This window comes from Pleurodeles waltl, chromosome 9, assembly GCF_031143425.1.
Source record: "Pleurodeles waltl isolate 20211129_DDA chromosome 9, aPleWal1.hap1.20221129, whole genome shotgun sequence".
NCBI lineage: Eukaryota > Metazoa > Chordata > Amphibia > Caudata > Salamandridae > Pleurodeles > Pleurodeles waltl.
In genome coordinates, this window is record NC_090448.1 from 887,897,484 (window position 1) to 887,919,385 (window position 21,902).

Here is a 21,902-nt window from a genome sequence, read left to right on the forward strand (position 1 = left end):
CTTCTGTCCAAGAATCCTTCTAGGTCCATCTCCACACCAACAGATAGAGAAGGCTGGTGCCTAGACAACATTTGTAAGTGTTTTTCAGTCATGTCAATGTTTGTTTTTGCTGCCAATTCGCTAGTGCAGGAAGCTGGCTGGCTATGTAGTGTATCAAATGTAAGGAGGTACCATACAGATAGTCCAGGTGACCCTTATTTGATTACAGGAGTTAAAATAATCCCAAATGCTCTCTTGTGGTAGTGTGGTTGAGCAGCTTAGGCTTACCAGAAGGTAGTGCTAAGCATTTGTTGAACAGTCAATAAATGTGGCACTCGGGAAGAAACTTGAGATCAGTGTTTAAAAAAACCCATAACTTTTATAGAATGTTTCAACACCAGAAAAACTTCAAAATAAGGTAATTACTGGTCCAATGTATCAGTATTTGCAGAGAACAATTCACTCTAATGCACTTTTACATGGTTAAAGACTTCTTTTGGATATAGTACTTTTACTGCATAGGTCATAGGATGCTAGGGGTACAAGGTCACAAGAAACACCAGCAGTTAAGTTTTTACCTACCTTGGGTCGTCTGGGTTCTGAGGTGCTGGATAGGTCGGGAGCCTTGCACACTGCACGGTTGCCTTAGAGGGTGCCATGTGGAAATAAGCTTCAGAAGGGTACTTGAGTGACAAGAGCCAGCAGGGGTCTAGGTCAGTGGGGTCCTGGGAGCAAAGGAACACTGTTGTTGTGGAGCCTGGGTGCAGCAGGTTTTGGACCTCTGGTGCTCCTTCATCAAGGCGCCCACAGTTCTTGGGTGGTCCTTCAAGGAGGAGACTAAAACTGGGCGGCTGGTCCGATCTCGGTGATGGCCTCTGTGATGCTGATGTCCCTTGACTGCTGGTCTCTGGTTGCGGCATTAAAGTGATATGGATTTAAACAAGCATTGTTTGCTGCAAGGGTCTGGTACCCTGGGCATTGGTGCAGGTGAGCTCTGGTAGGTCTTGGGGTTGTCTCACTTGGTGGGGAGACGGTCCTGCTAGAGCTCGGTGACCTCACTCCTGAGCTACTGCTGAATTAGTGGGCCAGGTGTTCAGCAGAATGTTAAACTGGATGTTGTGGTTGGTTCCGGCAGGAAAGTGGCTCTTCCCCCTTCAAGGAAGCCGCTCTCGGCTTGGCATATTGCTGGAGGCTCTCCGAGGCTTTTGGAGGATGCACAGCTGCAGGACGAGTCAGCTTGTCACAATAATCAGGACAGGAGCAGGTAAGCAGGCAGGGTTTTGCACCAGAGTCCACCAGCAGTCCCCGGTTCGTGCTTTTTCTGCTCCTTTTTTTTCAGTCAGGCAAATCTGTTCTTCTGGTGTCAGGGTTGGGGGGGCGGTGTGGTGGCACCTAAATACTGAATTTAGGGAGTGTTAGGGGAATGTTGGGTAGTAGCCGATGGGATACTTACCCTTGGAGTGATTACACCACCTATATGACCACTTCCTGTGGGAAGTGAGCCTAACCCTGTGAAGATGGTGAATCTCCTCTTTCGTGCAGCACATCAGGCTGCCCACGTTAGGGGTGTGACGAGCCTGGTAGTGCACCACAACTACCTGCATAGCTAATTTCCCACCTTTCCTGGTGCCAAATGGGCCTCAGGGCAGGGGATGGCAACTCCCAGGTATGGGGGAAGCCAGGGTTGCATACCAAAAAAGGGCAGGGTCTTTGAATTCCCTCAGAGTAACCTTTCCCAAGGGAGTCTCCATTGCATTGTCTAAGTGGAAAAACCTGGAAAGGGCGTTGGCATGGTCAGTTCCAGGTCCCTGTACCACTGTAAAGGCCATCCTCTGTAGGGAGATTAGCCACCTCAACAGTTGAGGCATACCCCCCCCCCCTTCATTTGCATCAACCGTTTTAGAAGCCTTGGTCAGTTTAAACAACGAAGCAAGTACCAAACAAGCATGGTCTCTGCTTCTTCAAAGATCAAACCACATAAAAGCTTCCCTCTCAGTGGCACTACAACGCTGTTCTCTGGGGAGTAACCTCCTTCTAATAAAAGCAACAGGCTGGTCCTGGCCATCGTTGTTGGTCTGGGATAGAACTGCTCCTATCCCATGCTCAGACATGTCTGCACAAAGAACTGCTTTGTACAATCGAGTTTTCAGAATGGGTGCTGAACACAGTGCATCTTTCAGGGTGTCGAAAGCCTTTTGACAACTTACTGTCCAGTTTACCCTTTTAAGTTGCTTCTTGGGGGTGAGTTTTTTGTGAGGGGTGCAACAATAGTGCCATACCCATTCACAAACCTCCTGTAGTACCCAGTCAAGCCAGGAAATGCCCTGACTGGAGTCTGGGCTGCTGGAGTCTCCCAGGCCAGAACATCCTGGATTTTGGATTCTAAGGGTGGAACTTGGCCTCCACCACCAAGATGATCGAAGTATACAACAGTGCCCTGCCCTATCTCGCACTTGCTGACCTTGATAGTGAGTCCTGCATGCCGCAGGGCCTCCGGGACCTTTCCAAGGTCACTCAGGAGATCCTTCCAAGTGGGGCTATAGACAGCAGTATCATCTAGAAATGCAGGGCATTATTTAACCAAATGGCATTAGTGAACTTGAAATGCTCATCTGGTGTTTGGAATGCTGTTTTCTCTTTGGCTCCTGGGGTCAAACCAGTCTGCCAGTGCTCTGATGTTAAATCAGAAGTACTGAGAAATGTGGCTGCCCCTAGCCTGTCAATAAGTTCATCAGTCCTCTGAATGGGATGTGCATCTGTCTTGACCGCATTGAGGCCCCTGTAGTCCACACAGAACCTCAGCTCTGGTTTGAAGCATAACCCCTGGGCTAGGAGAGGGATGTTCAGAGGGCTTAATCCCCACAGGTTCCATCACCTTGTTGACTTCAGCTCTAGTTCTTTTTCTGCCTTGATCAGACTGTCTATAGATTTTGCTTTTGACAGGCATGCTGTCTCCAGTGTCCATGGGAACACCAGGTAGTCTGACCAGGAGTCAAAGAAAAGAGCTCATCATACTGCCTCTTGACTTGCCTGCAGGCAGTCTGCTGTTGTTTAGTGAGGCTGTGTGAGAAGACCACTCCCTCCACAGCCCCATCTGCATGGTTGTGGGAGAGAAGGTCAGGTAGAGGTTCACTCTCCTCTTTCTGACCCTTATACGTGACCAGAATGGTCACATCAGCCCTGTCATAGTAGGGTTTAAGGTGGTTCACATGGATGACCGTGTGGGAGCTCCTGGAAGTGCCAAGGTCCACCAGGTAGGTGACCTCCCCTTTTCTCTCAAGGATGCAGTTTGGTTGAATCAATTTGTCCTGGAAGACCCTAGGAGCCACGGGCTCCAACACCCATACCTTCTGTCATGGTTGGAACGTGCTCTGTGGTAGCATGATCCACTACTACCAGTATAAATCTGTACCCTGATGCTGTCTCAGTGTTGAGGGGACAAACAATGTCAATCCCCCTACCCTTTCAAAAGGAGCCCAACCACTAGAAAACAAATTAGGGGACCTTTGGTTTGCCGCCTGTCTTGCACTGGCTTGACAAAAGACACAGGAGTTGCAAAACTTCCTTACCTTCTGGGACATACCTGGCCAGTAGAAGTGGTTCACCTACTCCAGATGTACAAAGATACCCAGCTAGGGGGATGTCACTGGTCAGTGTGAGCAAGAACTCCCTGTACTGCTGAGGCACTACCACTCTTAGTGGCACCAGGTTGGTGGGTCTCTGGCCTCAGTGTACAGGAGCCCATCCTCCCATTATATTGTGAGGGAGCTTAGGAAGCTGGCCTTAATGTGGTATGGGAATACATGTAAAGGGTCCAGGGGTCCCCCAGTGAGTGGGCAGGGCTTGCTATACGATCCCAAAGTGCTCTGTTTAGGGGATGTGTGGTCGAGCAGCCTTAGGCTTAACACTGAGGAGTGCAAGACATCCACAAATACACACAATAGTTGATTAACGAGTCCCCTGGTTTAAAAAAGAAGATCCACACCAATTTATAAAAATAGCAAGTATCTTCATATGTTTAGGCATCGGAGAAAAATCGTTCAGGTAAGTACATTTTTAAATAGAAATTCTTTTCACTTTAAAAAGTGAATTCGGTGCAATTTCTGAGTTCTGCAATGTTTTCCTATGGGAGAAAAACAAGTTCTGCAAACAGGTTGACTACAGCTACTTACAAGACCAATCTCCAGGAGTTAAGGGACTAGTGGGCAAGGTCCAAGACAGCACCAGCAGTTCAGGGGGGCACCGGGTGACAAACAGTGTCGGGTGCCCAATGCGTTTCAATGGAGATCGGTTATTGCAAAAAGAGGCTGGATGCTGAGGCCAGTTGGGCTGAACCAACAGTGGGATTCAGGCCTCACAATGTTCTGGCACTTTGGTCCTTTTCTCCAAGGCTTTTTTTTTTATTTATTTTTTCTTTTGGACCAAAAACCCCAACCTAATGCTTTAGGCTAGGCTTTGAGCTTTCTCGTTTTACATGCCCTAAGGCTGTAAACCACTTCGTGATATCACCTTCAACATATTTGGGGACACTCCCTTTGGGGGATTTTAGGGTTGAAAGATTCCTCCGCATTTCCTTTCTTGCTGCCACCATTCATGGGTGCTAGACCCAATTCAGCCCTTTCTTTCTCTTTGGCCAAGAATTTTATCTCAAGGTCTACCCTTCTGGCTCGTTTCTCTAGTTCGAAGTCTGGATCCTCTAGTTCCTCTGTGGGCCTCGAGGAGCCTGGCTTACCTCCAGGTACAGTTATATGGTAGAGGCACCTTTTTTCCTTTCCCTCTGGGACATTGGAAGGAGATCCCTCCCAAGGAACACTGTTGTCAGACTCATCCTCGTAATTAGTTTTTTCTTGGAGTGCCTGGGCCTTATCTAACTCAACAAGCAACTCCTGGAGTTGTTCCTTTGTTGGTTGAGGCCCAGTTATAATTTTGCGAGCCTTCCAGATGCCTTTTAACTGCTTCAATGTAAGATGCAGGTAAGGGGTGAATTTGAGCTCCTCAACACTGTTCTCTGAGGATGACCTGTTTTTAAAGTTTTTGGGTCGTTCTAGGAAGTTAAAAAAAATTCTAAACGGTTTAGGGCCTAAATATCTAATAACCTTGTTACATTTCTAAATAGTTGGACGGGGGACTTGACACCAGGCCCTAACGGATCCGATTATAAATTTGGAGAGAAAAAATCGAAATAATTGAAAAAATACCTTTTGTCTAATCTCAATTGTGAGTTTCCTTGTGGAAACCCCTATTTAAGTTATCAGTAAAGTCCTCTATCCCCCTGCTGAACTTTCAGTGTAGGAAGCTGGCTATCTGTCGTGTGCCAATGTAAGGGGATACTACGCAAATAGTCCAGGCAACTCTTATTGGTTTACAGGGCAGGGGTGTGGAATTTAATAAAATAACTATTTGTCCATGGGACAGGTTGCTACTGAAATCTACTTGTCCTGTTAAAAAATCCACATGTCCCTTTGGTGTCATGGAATGGCACAATAAATTATGGCAGCAATCTCATTACAGAAGACCTCTGGTCATACCCTCTCTGACCATGATAGGGCTTATACTACAGTAGAGTTTGAAAGGTAGTATTTCCAGCATTTGTCTACCTTTCCACAGACCTACATACTGGGGCTAGAGGTAGCATTAAGCAATAGTTCCAGGGTTTACTCCTCACAAGGCAGAAATAAAACTTCTTCCACATTTGGGGAAAAAAAGTGGCTGGAGGGAAAGTGAACTTGTAAACACTTGAAAGATTTTCTCATGTGCAAAACTACATATGCATATCTACTCGTGCTAAAAAGCAATTCCCTGATATTTCCTGAGAGCAATTTCCTGGCCTACTTCCTTAAGTTATTGTGAATTCATGAAAGCTATAAATCTTCACTAATGCAAGGACATATACCATGGATGCACGTTGACTTTAAGAATTGGGCCCCTAATTAGGTTTTGAGTTATCAAAGACATTTTGTTTTTAATAAAATTTTGTCTGTGTGTAGGTTGGCTTCACTGTGAGTGACCTCAGTCTGGCCTTTCACTAGAAGCATGACTGCACACAAAGTAGTTTTGTTCAGTGCCAGACTACTGTGTGTGTGTGTGTGTGTGTGTGTGTGTTTTACCAAAACATTTCACCTTTTGCCAATAATTGTTGTAATGGTGAGGGCCTGGCAGCTCCCACAACAAAGTTTTACATAAAGACAACAAGATATGCATTGACAAAATGAAAAGTCTGACCACCAATGACGGTCCTATTGGCTTTACCAATGATTGTTTATTTTTGTTTCGCATAATCATGTTGAAACTGGTTGCACTACTTTTCCATTACGTATTTGTTTGGAAGATTAGCATGCATCAACACACTTAAGTAGATGATGCTTCACAGAAATGCTGCCTAAAATTCACAGTAGTTTAGCAGAATGTATTTTGTCCATGTTGCATTTTTTTGTGAGCATGTAATTTCAAAGCAGACTCCTCAATCTTGTTTTCAAGCTTCTTCTGCAAATTTTCGCTTCGACCCAGAGAGCATTCTGGGAGCATTGTACTTCGCCTCATTGTTAAACTTTGAAAACGTGTGTAGACACTTTTATACTGGGACCACTGTCTGCTGTGCAGTCCGAGCCTACAACATTTCCTTGGAGCGCACACCCTAATAATAAAGGTTGTGCATTAATGAACCATAAATTAGAAGTTCAAACAGCATTGACATGTGGACACAAATATGTCCTTAACTGCAGACAATGCCCTTCCTTGATCCATGATGTGCTACTGTAAACTGGCAGCCAAAGGATTTTTGCTGCAAGAGGTTGGGCCTACTTGTCCAAAGGACAAAATAAACATGAGAAAGTGTTGTCCTGGACCCCAATGTCCTGGCAGTTAGACAATAGGAATTACACACCACTGCCTCAATGGTTTAAATAATCTCAAATGCTCTTTTGTGATTGTGTGGGCATGTAGTTTAGACTTATCAGAGGGTAGTGGTAAGCATTTGTTTGTCACAGTCAGTAGATGTGACACACACTTGAAGAAACTCGAGACCATATGTTTATTAAAATAATAATTACTCTTATATAATGTTAAAACACTAGAAAAACTTCAGGAAAAAGGTAAGTACTGTTGCAGTGTCAATTTTTGCAATTAACAGTTCACTCAAATTAACTTTTACATAGTGAAGGACTTTATTTTGGGGAAAAAGTACTCTTGCTTTTTGCTGCGAGGCCGTTTTGGTAGATACGCGCCATACAAGTCCATGTAAAATAACATAACTTTGCAGTTGATTCTCAGGGGTCCTTTTTAGGTCGTAGGGTGCTAGGGTGACAGGGTCACAAAAAATGCCAGCCGTTCAGTTTTGCCTGCCCCTAACCGCCCAGCCGGAGAGGGTGCAGCTGGATGGGTCAGGTGCCTTGCGCATTGAGGGGGGGTGGGGTCACATGGATTCAGGCTACAGAGGGAGACTTTAAAAGAAGTCCAGGAGTTCCCAATGGAGGGCAGTGTAGGAGAGAGAGAGAGCTCGGTTGGTGAGGGTCCTGAGAGTAAGGGAACAGTCTGTTGTTGTGAACCCAGAACGTGGAGCTTGGGTGCAGCAGGTTTTGGTAACTCAGTGATGGCCTCTGCGATGCTGCCATCCTAGATGACTGGTTTCTGGTTGCAGCGTTTGTGTCCAGTCTGGACTCAAACAAGCGTTAGTTGCTGCAAGGGGTCTGGCACCCAGGATATATAGTGCAGGTTGGCTTCGCTAGGTCCTGGGGTGTTCTCACTAGGTGGTGAGATGGGTTCATCCTGCTGGAGCTCAGTGCCGACCTCCTGGGCTGCTGCCTCAGTCGGCCCGCTGGTCAGCCATATGTTACATTTGGTGCTTGCAGAATGCAGGGAAGGGGCTCCTCTACTTCTAGGGATATACTGATGGCTTGGTTATGTCCTAGAGGCTCTCTGCTTTTGGAGGATGCAAAGCTGCAGGACCAGTCGGGTCTTTGGGACAGAAGCAGGCAAGGTTTTGCGCGAAAGCCCACCAGCAGCCCCCAGTTCTTGCTTCTTCAGCTCTTCTTTGTCCTTTCTTTCTTCAGTCTGTTCTAGTGTCAGGGGGCTTGCCACCTAAACATTGAATTTAGGGGAGTGTTGGGTAGTAGCCAATGGACTAACTACCTTTTGAGTTGACTACACCCCCTAAATGCCACTTTCTGTAGGAAGTGGCCATAAACCGGACTCTGGGAAATAGTTTCACCAAAAACAAGATGGTAGAACCCTTCTTTCTTTGAGCACATCAGGCTGCCCACTTTAGGGGTGTGACTAGCCTAGTAGTGCACCACACGTACCTGCAGAGCTAATTTCCTGCCTTTTCTGGTGCTAAATGGGCCTCCGGCCAGAGGGTAGCAACTCCAAGGTCTGGGGGAAGCCGGGCTGCAAGGCAAAGGCAGCAGGGTCTTTGAAGTCCCTGGCCTTGGTATGCAGATTCACTAACCATCCTGGTGGAAGCGGTGATAACACCTTCCTCTGGAGCAGGCATTGTTTGACATCTGAGAGTGCAGGCTCTTGCCTCCAGGGTGTTCGAAACATGTCTGTGGTGGCAGGCTGGTTGGTACCAGTCATTTAGCACACTAGAGGACTATTACTGTTTAGGGGGCACCTCTAAGATGCCCTCTGGGTGCATGTCATAAATCAGACTGGCATCAGTCTGAATTTATTAAGACGAGGTGTTTGATACCAAACACCATAGGTTTCATTGAAGCCATTCTGTAGCTGGGTAACCTGTGTTGACCAGTGCCCAGTACATATCTTAGGACGGCTTCCCTGTTCACTTGCAGTGTCTAAGTAATTGAACTAAACATCACAGGGGCATATCTGCTCATGCAGATATGTCCTCACATCATATACAGTGCACCCTGTCTTCAGGCTCTGAGGCCGGCTGTAGGTGTGACTTAAGTATATTTAGATGCAGTGAGCGGGGCATGGCACACAACTACGGTCATACCTTAGAATTCCCCCAGAGTCCACCAAGGGGATTACCCCATTCCCAACAAGAAGTGCTGATCATGCCGCGGAAGGGATCAATAGAGAAAGTGCCACACTTCCAATAAGCAGTGGGTTTCTGTTCCTAATTTCCTTTTTTTTTTTTTTTTCTTTTTTTTTTCTTTTTTTAAAGAAGAATCCGGAGAATGGCGACCCATTTTGGACCTGCGGAAGCTAAACAACACCCTGAGAAGGCAAACTTCTTGCATTATAACTCTTCGGGACATCGTTATTGTGAATGCAGGGAGATTACATGTCAACTTTGGCTATACAGCATTCCTTTGGTCATCGCCATTCATCCAAGACATCCCATATTCTTGAGATTTAGGGTGGCCGGCAATCATTATCAACACAAAGTTCTCCCCTTTAAGCTCAGATCAGCTCCCTGTATGCTTACAAAATGTTTCTCTCCGGTGGTAGGTCATTTAAGACAGAAAGATTTGTAGGTATTTCCATGCCTCGACAACTGGATGATGAAGGCACAAACTCCTTGTCAGCCAACAAGAGCTTGTCTAGCTCTGTTCAGCAACTTGGGAATTACCATCAATCATCAGGAATCATCAATAAATCCTTCCAGTAAGATAACGTTCCTAGGAGCAGCTCCGGATACAACACATGGCATTCTTATCACAATTAATGTAAATATGATTCAAACTGTTGGCGCAAAGGTGACTGAAGAGTCAGTTTCTGTGAGCCGGTTCAAATCCCTTCTAGGGATGGTGTCTATTGACAGGACTAACATACCTACCTCGGATACCCAAATTCATTATTATCACAGATATTTCGTAGGGGGATGGGGTGTCCACCTACAGCCATTCCTACCAAGAATAACAGGCTTGTCAGTGTTGATCCACACAGACACCACCAGCATGCATTATACAAACAAACAAGGGGCACAAGATCTCCGCTTCATCACAGGAAGCGCAAGAAATCTGGAAATAGGCACTGCAGCAGCAAATAACAATAAGAGTGTAACATCTTGCAGGGACAATCAATAGTCTGGCTGATACATTGAGCAGGTCAGAAAAAAACTACCACAAATAGGAACTCAACCAGAGATCTTTGGACAAAATCTTCCATCGAGGGGATGAGCCGACACTGGATCCTTTCGCCACGCGATAATTGTATGCAAATTTTACACAAACTGGCACCCACAACGGGTGCTGTATGGAATATTTTCAATGAATTGGTCAGGTATCTGCCTACACCTTTCCCCAGCTCCCCTTGATTCCAAGACTTCCATGCTGAATAATTCTTATTGTTCCAAGATGGCACATGCTGCACTGATTCACAGAACTGTTACTCCTATTGGAAAGGACTTTCACCCAGCTGACACCCCCCCCCCCCCCCCCCCCCTGCACCTCCTCCCCCTCCTACATTGTTAACAGCGAACCAAGTACTTAATCTGGACTCAAATTCCTTCCACTTATCGGCCTGGGTCCTCAATAGAGTGAATTTGCAAGTATGAGTGGCCCTCAAGACTGTAGAGATTCTTGTGAAAGCCAGAGCTGATACCACTAATGGAAATGCTTCCATTTCAGTTTATATGTTCTGTTTATGGTGTCAGAAATCGAGCTTATTCTGCCATATTTCTTACTTTTGGGAGTTAGGTTTGATCCATGTAGTGGATCGATTGGGTCACTGTTCTTGTGGTCTAGTAGGGTGATTGAACAGTTTCTTAGTGGCCTTTTCAGATTCCTTCCTCCAATTTAGGCACTGCCTGCATCTCGGTCCTCACACAGTGCTTGTGCATCTGACGAAGGGTCCATTTGAACCTATCCACAAAACAGATTAAAATGTTTTTTTTAAAGTGGAAAATTGCATTGTTTTTGGTCCTTACATCAGCAAGGAGAGTTGGTGAGATACTTGCCTTCACAATTAGCCTTTTCTACAGTTCGCCTTTTGTACAATTCAAGATTTTTATCTAAATGAGCTTATTGTCCTGATGCCATTCTTTCCGAATTCACAAACAGCAGCTGAAAAAACACTGCAAAGATTGGACGTTAAGATGCCTGAAATTTACAGGCCATGGGCACATGTAGTGCACTTGACTAGGGACTTACAAGTAAATTAAATAAGCCAACTGGGTATGAGCCAATGTCACCATGTTTTAGGGGGAGAGCATATGCACTTTAGCACCGATTAGCAGAGGTAAAGTGTGCAGAGTCCTAAAGCCAGCAAAAATTAGGTCAGAGAAAGAGGAAGGCAAAAAGTTTAGGTGTGACCCTGCAGAAAGGCCATTTCCAACAGTCTGTCTTCCTGAATCTAGTGCTATGTAGATAGAATTAAATGCTACTAGTGGGCTGCAGCAGTGGTTGTGCCACCCACATAAGTAGCCTTCTAACCATGTCTCGGGCCTGCCACTGCAGGGCCTGTGTGTAGTTTCACTGACACTTCGACTTGGCATTTATAAATAATTGCGAAGCCTTAAACTCCATTTTTTCTACACAGACGTCCCCACTAAGGTAGGCCCTAGGTAACCCATAGGGCAGGGTGCTATGTAGGTAAAAGGCAGGACATGTACCTGTGTAGTTTATATGTCCTGGTAGTGTAGAACTCCTAAATTCGTCTTACACTGCTGTAAGGCCTGTTCCTTTCATAGGCTAACATTAGGGCTACCCTCATATACTCTTGGAGTGGCAGATTCTGATTTGAAAGGAGTAACCAGGTCCTATTTAGTATGGCCAGAATAGTAATACAAAATCCTGCTGACTGGTGAAGTTGGATTTATTATTACTATTTTAGATATGCCCCTTTTAGAAAGTGAGCATTTCTCTGCACTTAAATCCTTCTGTGCCTTACAATACATGTCTGGCTAGGTTAGTTGACAGCTCCCTTGTGCATTTCACTTAGGCAACCCCAAACACAGGATGCTCAGTCACATCTGCACACATCTGTATACTGAACTTCCTGTGCTGGGAGGGTGGAGGGCCTGACACATTTGAAAGGACAGTGGCCTGCCCTCACATGGGACTGCCAAGCCCACTACTGGGACACTGGCAGACAGGATGGAACTGAAAGGGGACCTGGTGCACTTCTAATCTGGTCTTTGAAGTCTCCCCCACTTCAAAGGCACATTCGGGTATTTAAAGAGGGCCTCTGACCCTACCAACTCCGACACTTCTGGACAAGATACCACTGGTGAAGACACTCTAGACCTGCAACCTGCCAAGAGGAGCTGCCTGGCTGCCCAAAGGATTCACCTGACTGCTTTTCTGCAAAGGACTATTGCCCTGCTGCCTTCTGACTCTGCTGAGAAGTGCTCTCCAAGGGCTTGGATAGAGCTTGCCTCCTGTTCCGTGAAGTCTCAGGACTAAAAAGACTTCATCCTGCAAAGAACTCCTTGTGCAGTGAAAATTCAACACACAGCCTGCCAGAAACGATGCACAGACTGCATCGTGTGAGAAAATCACTGCACGCAGAACTGGAACGACGCAGCCCGGCTCCCCGAGAGATCTACACAGCACCAACGTTGCGACTGAAACTTTGAACAGACCACTGGATCGACGCATAACCAAGCCAGAACAAGGCAGCCTGACTTCCTGCGAGAAGAATCGACTTAGTGCCTGCAGTGCGACAGATTTCCCTGCATCGCCCACTGGATTGACGCAGCTCCTGTCACTTCGCCCTGCACGCCCAGGATTTCTCCTTATCGTCCCCGGGGCATCCGAATACCCTGCAGTCCGAAGAGGATCCAAGACCGCATGCGGGAAATCGAAGGAAAGCCTTCCCTTCGTGGGAAATTGACACATCGTCTCTGTGCGCCTGGAGAAGCCGACGCACAAATCCCCATTTTCCACACATCCCCCTTCTCTGCGGTTCCTTGCAGAGAATTTGAACGCAAACCAGGTACTTTGTGCTTGCAAGAGAGACTTGTTGCTTTTTAAAGACTCTTTAACATTCTCTGAAGTGATGTTTCAATGTGTACTTATCAAATCTTGATCGTTTTGACCTGCTTTTATCCAGATAAATATTCTATATTTTTCTAAATGCTGTGTGCTGTATTGTTGTGGTGTTATACTGTGTTATTGCATGATTGATTCCACAAATACTTTACACATTGCCTCCTAAGTTAAGCCTGACTGCTCAGTGCCAGGCTACCAGAGGGTGGGCACAGGATAATTTGGAATGTGTGTGACTTACCCTTACTAGATTGAGGGTCCTTGCTTGGACAGGGGGTAACCTGACTGCCAACCAAAGACCCCATTTCTAACATTGGCGATCAGCGGTGAGGATAGGACTTGTATTCGTGCAGTGACATACAATAGCTATGTGTACACTACGTACCCACAATTGAAGGTCAACTTTATTTATTTTTTTAAATCTTTTTCTGCAATTCCGTTTTCTGCCTGACATTAACTAAATCCTTATTCAACAAGTCTCTGGCTGGGTCTCAAGCAGGAGCTAAAGATTTTGACCTAGCCAAGCTGGAGACATACACTGTAAACCAGCTGAAGGGGTTCTGCAAAGAGATTGGAGTACCTACCCAGGGTGCCTCCAGAAAGGAGGAATACCAAAAGGCGCTGAGGGCCTGGGCAGAAGCCCATTCATATGAGAATGTTAAGAAGGAGTGTCCAGAGGAGCCCCCCCCTCGGGATTTTCTTTGCCAGTAGTGGGGGATGTTACCCCTGTAATTGTGGCCCCTGCTAAACCAGGAAGCAGTGTATCTAGCCATGGCCTGACCGCAGAGGAAGGGAGGGAAGAGAGAGAATTTCAACTGCAAATGGCAAAGTTAAAAATTGAAGCTCAACAGAATGAGAGGAGGGCAGAAAGAGAAGCCAAACAGGCTAAAGCTAAGGCTGAAAGGGCCTTGGCTGAAAATAAACTTTTGTTGGCCCATGAACTGAGTCTCAATTAGCTGGATATCAAGGCGAGGCAGTCTGAATCCAGCATTGATGGTGGCAACATACATGCAGGACCTGCTGGGGAAAGGAAGGTTTGTATACCCAAAAATGTAGTGCCAAGTTATGTGGTGGAATATGACATTGATAAGTGGTTGGCTGCTTATGAAGTTGCCTTAAGAGCTCATGGGGTCTCTGTGGAGGGGCCTTGTGGAAGTATGTACCAGTAGTGGGGAGGGACGCACTCCTTGCATTGGTTCCTAAGGATCTAAACAGATACACACCCATGAAAACAGCTGTGCTTGCCAAGTTTGGGTTGACACCTGAGAAGTACCGTTAGAGGTTCAGGGACAGCACCAATCTCTCCGCACAGAACTGGTTAGACTTTTTGATTTCTCCAGTAAGGCACTGAATAGATGGGTGTGGGCAGTAAACTAAACGATTTCACAGGGTTATGCAATTTCATTCTGAGAGAGCATATGCTCAGTATTTGATCTACAGAGTTGCGCCAGCACCTGGTTGACAGTAAGCTGACTGATCCTAGAAAGCTTGCTGAGGAGACGGACCTCTGGGTTAGCACCAGTGTGTCCAAAAAGGTACCTGGGAGTGACACCAAGAAGGGTGGTTGTGGTTCCCCCCCCCAACTGATTGAGGGGGAGGTTAAAGATGACCCAAACAAGTCCCAGAGTAAAGGGGGGGGGGAGGGAGGAAAGGGTTCCCATGCCCCATCTGAGAAACATGGTGGTGGTTCTGGTGGGGGGTGGCCCAAAGCATCCCGTTCCCAACCCCGCTGCTTTGAGTGCTCCCAGCTTGGGCACAGGAAGGGGGACTCCGTCTGTCCAAAGAACTCACCCACTGGTGGGACCTCTGTAGGGGTGGCCTTAGGGGAAAGTAGTCCCCAGGGGCAGGTCGTAGACCATGCCTTCATCTCCTTCAGTTGGGAGATATTCAGAGGGTAAGCTGGTGATCCCTGAGGGTGGGAGTCGTCACTTCCACCAGGTGGGAGTGAGTGGGGTCCCCGTCACCACTCTTGAGGGACACAGGGGCTAGTCTTACCATGATGGTGGAGAGACTAGTTTCGCCAAAGCAGTACACCGGACAGGTGTGTAGGGTAACTCCAGTCCATGAGGAGGATTTCTCTGCCCCATGGCCCTGGTATCCCTGGAGCGGGGAGGGAAGGTGACCCAGAGGCGGCTCATAGTTAGTCCCCAGATGCCCATTGACTGCATTCTGGCAAATGAGTTGCCCCTAGTGGCAGGAGAACTGAGAGGGGTGACCCCTTAGGGTGCCCTGACAGTCCAGTTGTCTGGCAGTACCACTCCCCAGAGGAGGGTACGTGAGCCCAGATGTAGGGGCAAGGTGAGGAAGGACTCACCCATGTCTCTAAGTTCAGCCTCAGAGTGCAGACCCTGGGTAAATTGACCAGTGTCAGCGCATCACTCCTGAACTGGTGGGAGATACAATGGAGAAGTTGTACAAGCCCCCTTGGGCTACTGCCCCCATTCTGTGATGCCTCAGGAGCCTATTGTGACCTACTAATGAAGATTATACAGATGCTTTAACTGCTGGCTGTTGTGATTCAAGAATGCAAATCTCTTAAAGATCCAATACTGCGTAGGTTTTTCTATAAATTGTTGTGGTCCTGAGGAATAATATTCAGTGTTCCTCTTCATCCTCGTCTTGGTATTTGACATTTAGTTGGGAAGGACTGTGGGCCGCTCCAAATTGTCCTTCATAGACTGAATACTTCTCACTGACTATCCTTTCCCTCGTCCATGGTGCCATCGATGATTCGTGTGTGTGTGTGGTTTGTTTGTTTGTTTTTATTTTTATTTTTTAAACACACACATATATTCTTTAGCATTTTTGTGGATGAAATCTTCACCAATGGTGCAGTAACCATTATCGTTGTTGAGGAAGTAATCTGTATGTTAAACAACTGTCATCATTTTGAAGGCTGATTTGGCATCTCTTGCCTGGCTCTGAGGAGGTTTTTTTTTTTTCCTATGCAACACCAAACTGGCGGATGAAGTGGTAGACTCAGATCTCACTCAGAGATTTTATTCCTTTTCTCTCTGAGCGTGCTCTTCTGATGTCCTCTTGAAGACTCGTGAGTCTTTTTAGGGCTTTTGTTGGTGACTTCCATAACCTATGATCACGTGACCTTTCCCATTTTTGTGATTTTTCAGTATATAAGGAATCCCTACTATCCTCCATAAAACACAACCTCTTTAGCTTTTAATTTTTGGAGCCATATAAAAAGCTTCCCTCCTCTATAAGAGTCTTGGAGGAAAAAGTATGGCAGATCTCATCCTTAACATTGCAAAAAGGATGCAAGGATCCTTACGTGGATCTTCTGAATGAAGTCTGTTTTTTTCACAATGTCTGAAGAGTCCTTTCTTTATCATTTTTGACATGGAGTACTCACATTTTGGCTGTTGTAGGTTAGTTTATCCCTTCCTGATGACAAAGCTTTAAATGAGAAACTGTTGATAAACTAAGCAGAGGTCAGGGAGACTCAGTCACACGTTGTGTGCAATAGAAGATCTGAGGGAATGATGCCTCTGGCAGTGGTCTGGAGGTTGCTTAATTGGCTGGAGCTTGGTTCCTTATAAATTATGTGGATACACTAATCAAATTAATGTTTTCTAGCCATTATAGGCTATGTTTAGGCTATGTGTACTTTATTGTACTGCTTTACAGTTTCTGTGGGCTCCTTTAGTGACAGGAAATGATTCAAGCATGTGAATCTATGAAAAATGCCAATGCTAGAGAACTACATTTGCAGGTAAGCAACTTCCTTTTCAAAAGCATGCGATAACTTGAATGAACCTCACTTCAAATTAATTGTGGCTCTGCTCTTCGTGTAGCACATGATAGTTGTACCTTTTTAAATGTCTATCACATGGCTTCCAGCAACCACATTTGCACTGTCACCAGAGTCCGGTAACCTCAACTAGGACATCCATTATGTCCATTGATTGTCTTTCAGGAACAACTTGCCCTCTTTAGGAAATGGCTTTTGGGTCCCATGTGAATCACTGTCTTGATAGACTTGAATTGTGCCAGATAATTTTGATCACCAACATGGTTTATCTTGCTAGGCCCACAAGAATAAGGGTATTCTCCATAAGACAAAGAAGAACTAGGACCTCATTTGTTGCAGACTAAAAGGCAGTTCCTTTGTCCTTTTAACGCAGTCTGCTTCAGATGGGTTAATTTATCTTGTAATTGCTCATTGGTCTTCATATGGTTGCTGTGTTGAATGTAATTCTTTTATTGGGTCTTTCTCTGCCATGTGATTTACTTGAGTAGTAAGCTCTGGTTACCCAGTCGGGATGTTTGTTAGACTACGATAGCCAAGCATATGTTTCTAGGCAGTGCTCGTGAGGTTCCCTATTGATTGCCACGGCCAGACATATCTAAACCTACAGATCAGCATTGGAATCTTGGATGCATTGTAACCTGGCAAACTTCTTTGTTCACTTTTTGAAGATTGAGTTTGTTTGGTCGTGTCCACAGCGGGGTTAGAGAATCCATAATGTCTCGGTAACGTGTATTTCTTATTATTTCAGGAATTATTTCAGTGTTGTGTAAGAAAAAGGAACCAGAACCAAGGTCCTAAAAGCATTGCATGAAGTTTTTTACTCTAAATCAGTAGTAGAATTTGAGAAAATATGCAACAGTCTTACATAACTATGGAAGTTTGGCACAAATGGACCGCATTTAGCTGAATAGTTTAGCTACAATTAAATGCAAGACCAGACAATCTTAACCTGTTGGAAAACGGATATGTTCTTTGAGGACTCTAGCTGCTGTGCTGGTCAGGTGAAACCAAAACTTTGTTTGTTCCTTGAATGAGCTTTGCATCATAGAAACGAGTAGAGGACACCAAGTAGGCAAGTTTTTATGATGCAAGCACAAGAGCATGTTTTAGGTACCTATAAATGGACATACCTATAAATAGACAACTCTATGGTCTGTGATAATGCTGAAGTAATCTTCGAGAAGACTGAGAATTTCCATATGGCCACCCACTGCTCTTGAAAGAGAAGGGTACATTTAGTCTGTAAATAAGTGAAACCATAAATTAGTAGACCTTCAGTATTGCACAAATATATGATCCAGTTTGGACAAGGGCACAAATAGGATGTCAGTAGTTGATAAAGTTATGTAAATAGAAAATAGTTTCAATGAGTTATCAGTTTAAAGCTTTTAGAGTTCCTGCATAACTGGTTTTCCTACAAACGGCTCAATGTTACTTCACACTGTTCTATTCGCTCTGTCTTCTTGCAACCAGTGGTTATGAACTATTTTGTTAGCTCTGTAACCAGTCATTCTCTATGGCTTTTCCGAAGGTTTGCAGACATCAATTGCCAGAAAATGAAATCATTTTCGCTTTCTCCACCTCTGTGCCCAATCAGGCCTTTGGAGGAGTCTTACTGTTTCCGCAGTTAACCCTCAGGTGAATATTTGTGTCAGTATCTTTCACCTGCCCCTTCACCGCCAGTGAGGTTTGTTAGAAATTAATGTCTGCACTACTTGATTGAAGTCACGTTATTCCAGATGGACTGTGCTAATGTGGAGTGCAGCAACCTCCTACCATGGGATGCTCTGTTCAGAAGCCCATGTAGCCAGTCTACTTTGGGTTGGCTTGTGTAGTCTGGCTTTCTCGCCTTCTGTGTCTTTGTTCTTGTCTGGGCTGTTCCCTACCTGACTCTTGTTTCCTACTCACTGACAGCTCACATTTTCTCCTATATGACGATTAAGGTCTCTGACCTGGAAGTAACTTCACTTGTGCTTCCAGGTTGTGTCCCTCCTTCGGCTTTAAACACTGGGTTGGCATTCTCCCACAATGTTTAGAGACATGGAGTCTCAGTTTCACCATATTTGCTCCTTTCCAACCTATTCCTGAAACTTTTTAGTCAAGATTATTTAGCCCAAAGCAGCTATTCCTCTACAGTCCTCCAGGCGAAGATTTTTTTTTTTTTTGTTTTTGTTTTTTTAAATTGAGCCATATGGATAGCCTCTTGGGTTTGTAGGTGCTCCTGCTTGAGTGTTGTCCTCTAAGAAGTTGCTATTGGGTAACTGTGCGCCCCACCCCCCGTCTTTGTTTAGTTATGTCACAACCATATGTGTCCAGACAGACTGACTTTTTTCTGGATGACTACCCAGGTCTGTGATGCCCAGATTGAGACTTCTGCTGTCCCCTTTTACAAGGCCTGTATTTCATATCAAACCCATACATGATTTTCCCCTAATTTGCTAATGTCTTGAAGGGAGATGAGACTTAGCATATACATTGTTTGGGGAAATATTACTTTTTTATTTTAGTCTAAGCTGTAGATCTTAGTATGTTGGTCAGTATTACAATTAACATTTTGCAAATGTTTAGAAATTGTTCTGCAAGCCTTTCACAGAAAGACTCCAATGTATACATATCAAGCTTTTTTCTTTCTGTTCAGACTACTTCCAATGGAGATTCCTGTCCCATAGTGAAGATGGAAGATGAAGGGACCACATGCAAACTAAAAAATCTGACTGTCCATCAAGTCCAGAAGGGAGAGACTGCCACATACTGGCCATTGAACTGGCGTAGCAAGCTTTGTGCATGCAAGCACTGTCAGGTAAATGTTGATCCTAAAAGTACATTGGCAACAAAGGGAGTGCCTCGCTATGATGAGGTATTTTATTATTACTATTATTTTTTTCTTGCAAGCTCAGCGGGAATAGACTCTTAAGTCACTGTCTCCTTTTTAAGAGTATAGTTTTCCTTTTTAGTTGACAGCCCTAATGCATGTTGCATCTTCTTAAAAATTAGCAAAACTGTCTTTTGAAATTTTATGCTAAATAAAGTTGTATTTGACATCTTTAACCACCAGCAATGAAAGGTAAAATTAAAAATAGGCCATGAGAATCAATGGTTTTATTAGCTCTCCCATTTCTGTGCTATTTATTAAAGCATTCCAGGCATCACACAAATTGTACCCGTTTGTATGAAAGATATCTAAACTATGATCCTACTTTGTGCCATGGAACATCAGTAAAACTGATTGTTACATATTTTTAGGTGTTTTTTCATATTGGGTATTGATGTGGTTTTTTTAGTAACAAAACCATAGAGAATGAGGCTTATTTTAAGTTTTACAAAGTTAAAACTTTCAAGATGGCGCAAAACTTCAGATATCTGCATTTGTCCATTCATGCATAATGCTTTGTCTGGAGATGATTGGAGAGGGCATTAAGGAGACAGACAATCGAGATGGAAAAGGGGTTAGCGTGGGGAGGAATTCGAGGAATCTCTAGATAGAGGCCTTTATTTAATAGGTGTTTTTACATCTTTGTCTCTGAACGGGAGAAAATCTTTCCGTCTTCTGGTGAAAATGTACACATAGCTGTGGCTGCCCTTGATTTAGTTCAATTTATTGATTTCAGTCAAATGTATTTAGCTCCTATGGGTTTGTCTTGTCTCCTGAAATTCGCAAGGATGACATGATTAGGTTATTTATGAAAGATTTTAAGATGATGCACACCATATTGAATTCACTGTTTGATGTGAATGGTGCCAGAAAGCTTGTGCCATTCTTTTTATTTTGTCATTAAATGTTAGTGTTGGCCGCACATTGGTGAATAGAAATGTTGGGATACACATTGAAAAAAGGATTATCCTGAGGGAGCGCCGCAGGTGATGGATCAGAGGAGAGCCACCCTAAATCAGTGGTTTCCAACCTTTTTACTTCCGTGGACCCCTTTTTATTAATACTGGAACCCATGGACCCCCACTGAAACATTACTGGAATCCGGGGACCCCCCCCCCCCACTGAGTCATTACTGGAAGCTGGTGACCTAATGTTAAAATTTATAAAAATTACAACAACAAAAAAATCTAAGCAGTTGTAGACCCCCAGGGATCCCTGGACCACAGGTTGGGAACCACTGCCCTAAATTAGAAATGTGTTTGTATTTGTTTAGAAATTAAGTGAAGCAATGATGTACCCTGCTTTTGCAGCTCATTCTTGATTTGGATCAACTTATGGTGTTCCTTCTATATAGGAGGCTGCAGCTATGGTTCCAAGGAGGACTAGACAAGTTTGCCTTTATCATCGTGCAGGTTATTGTTCAGCATTAAGAGGGTAATGGAACTATTCAGCAGGCAGATTGATACAGTGTGTTTTTTGTTTTTTTCTCTATTGAGCACACAGAAAAACGTTCTAATGTATTTAACAGGCCATGATAGGTTTGTATAAGCCAGAAGATGTCTAGTTAGTTGACCTGGTTTGAGGGCTTTGTTTTTTCTTTTTTTCTTTAGCAAAGTCTGGAATGGGGAAGATTGATCTGGTTTTTGGTTTAGTCGCCAGGAAGATGCCTTCTCTTGAGGAATTGTTGATTATTTGTCACTGTAGTTAATTGCATCATCTTTTTGATTATTGGAGGTGTAGAAGCGTCGTAGAAATGATTGACTTCAGACATTTGGTTTATTTTCGCAGTGGGTTGGTGTGAGTAAGGCATTAGTAGAGGGTGGGAATTAAGAATGTTAGTGATAGTTTCAATTAAGCTGAGACCTTTCAAAAGTCCAACCTTATGGTGTTGAATTTTACTAACTTTTATTCAGCTTTTGTTTGGTGCTTCAGTTGATCAAACAAAGTTCTTAGAGCATTTTTTTTTTTTTTTTTTCCTTCCACAAAATAGGGTTGGAAGAGAATGTTGCTTGCTGGTTACTTTTTTTTCCCTCGCTGTTGAGGATTGTTGAAAGCTAGGCTGATCTTTTTTGATCTCCATCATCTATCTAAATGTACCTTTTTGGTAAACTTGTTAACCTCTCAAGGTTTTGTTAAGTTGTTCAGAATATCTGACTTGTGAGGAGAAATCAGTTGTAGATAACACTGCATTTGTCAAACGCTTTTTAACACATTTGTTTCTAAATAAGAACAGTTTAAGTGCCTGAGCTAATGCAGTGTCCAGACCCCAGTAAAACGTTCCGTACTAATTAATTTTGATGTCCTGCAGAGGAGCATTGATTTTAATGAAAACCTAAAATCTCAAATGGTTAACGTTTTAAAATATGATGCTTTTGAGGATTCTGGTTGTTTT

General features: G+C 44.4%; 1 protein-coding gene across 1 annotated transcript in view; it reads left to right on the top strand.

The window, feature by feature from the left end:
• UBR7 (ubiquitin protein ligase E3 component n-recognin 7) overlaps nucleotides 1-21,902 on the top strand; it is an 85,199-nt gene that overhangs the window by 26,736 nt on the left and 36,561 nt on the right. Inside the window, exon 8 of the mRNA XM_069208220.1 lies at nucleotides 19,277-19,438. Within this exon, the coding sequence (XP_069064321.1) occupies nucleotides 19,277-19,438 (162 nt within the window). The remainder of the gene's footprint in view (nucleotides 1-19,276; nucleotides 19,439-21,902) is intronic.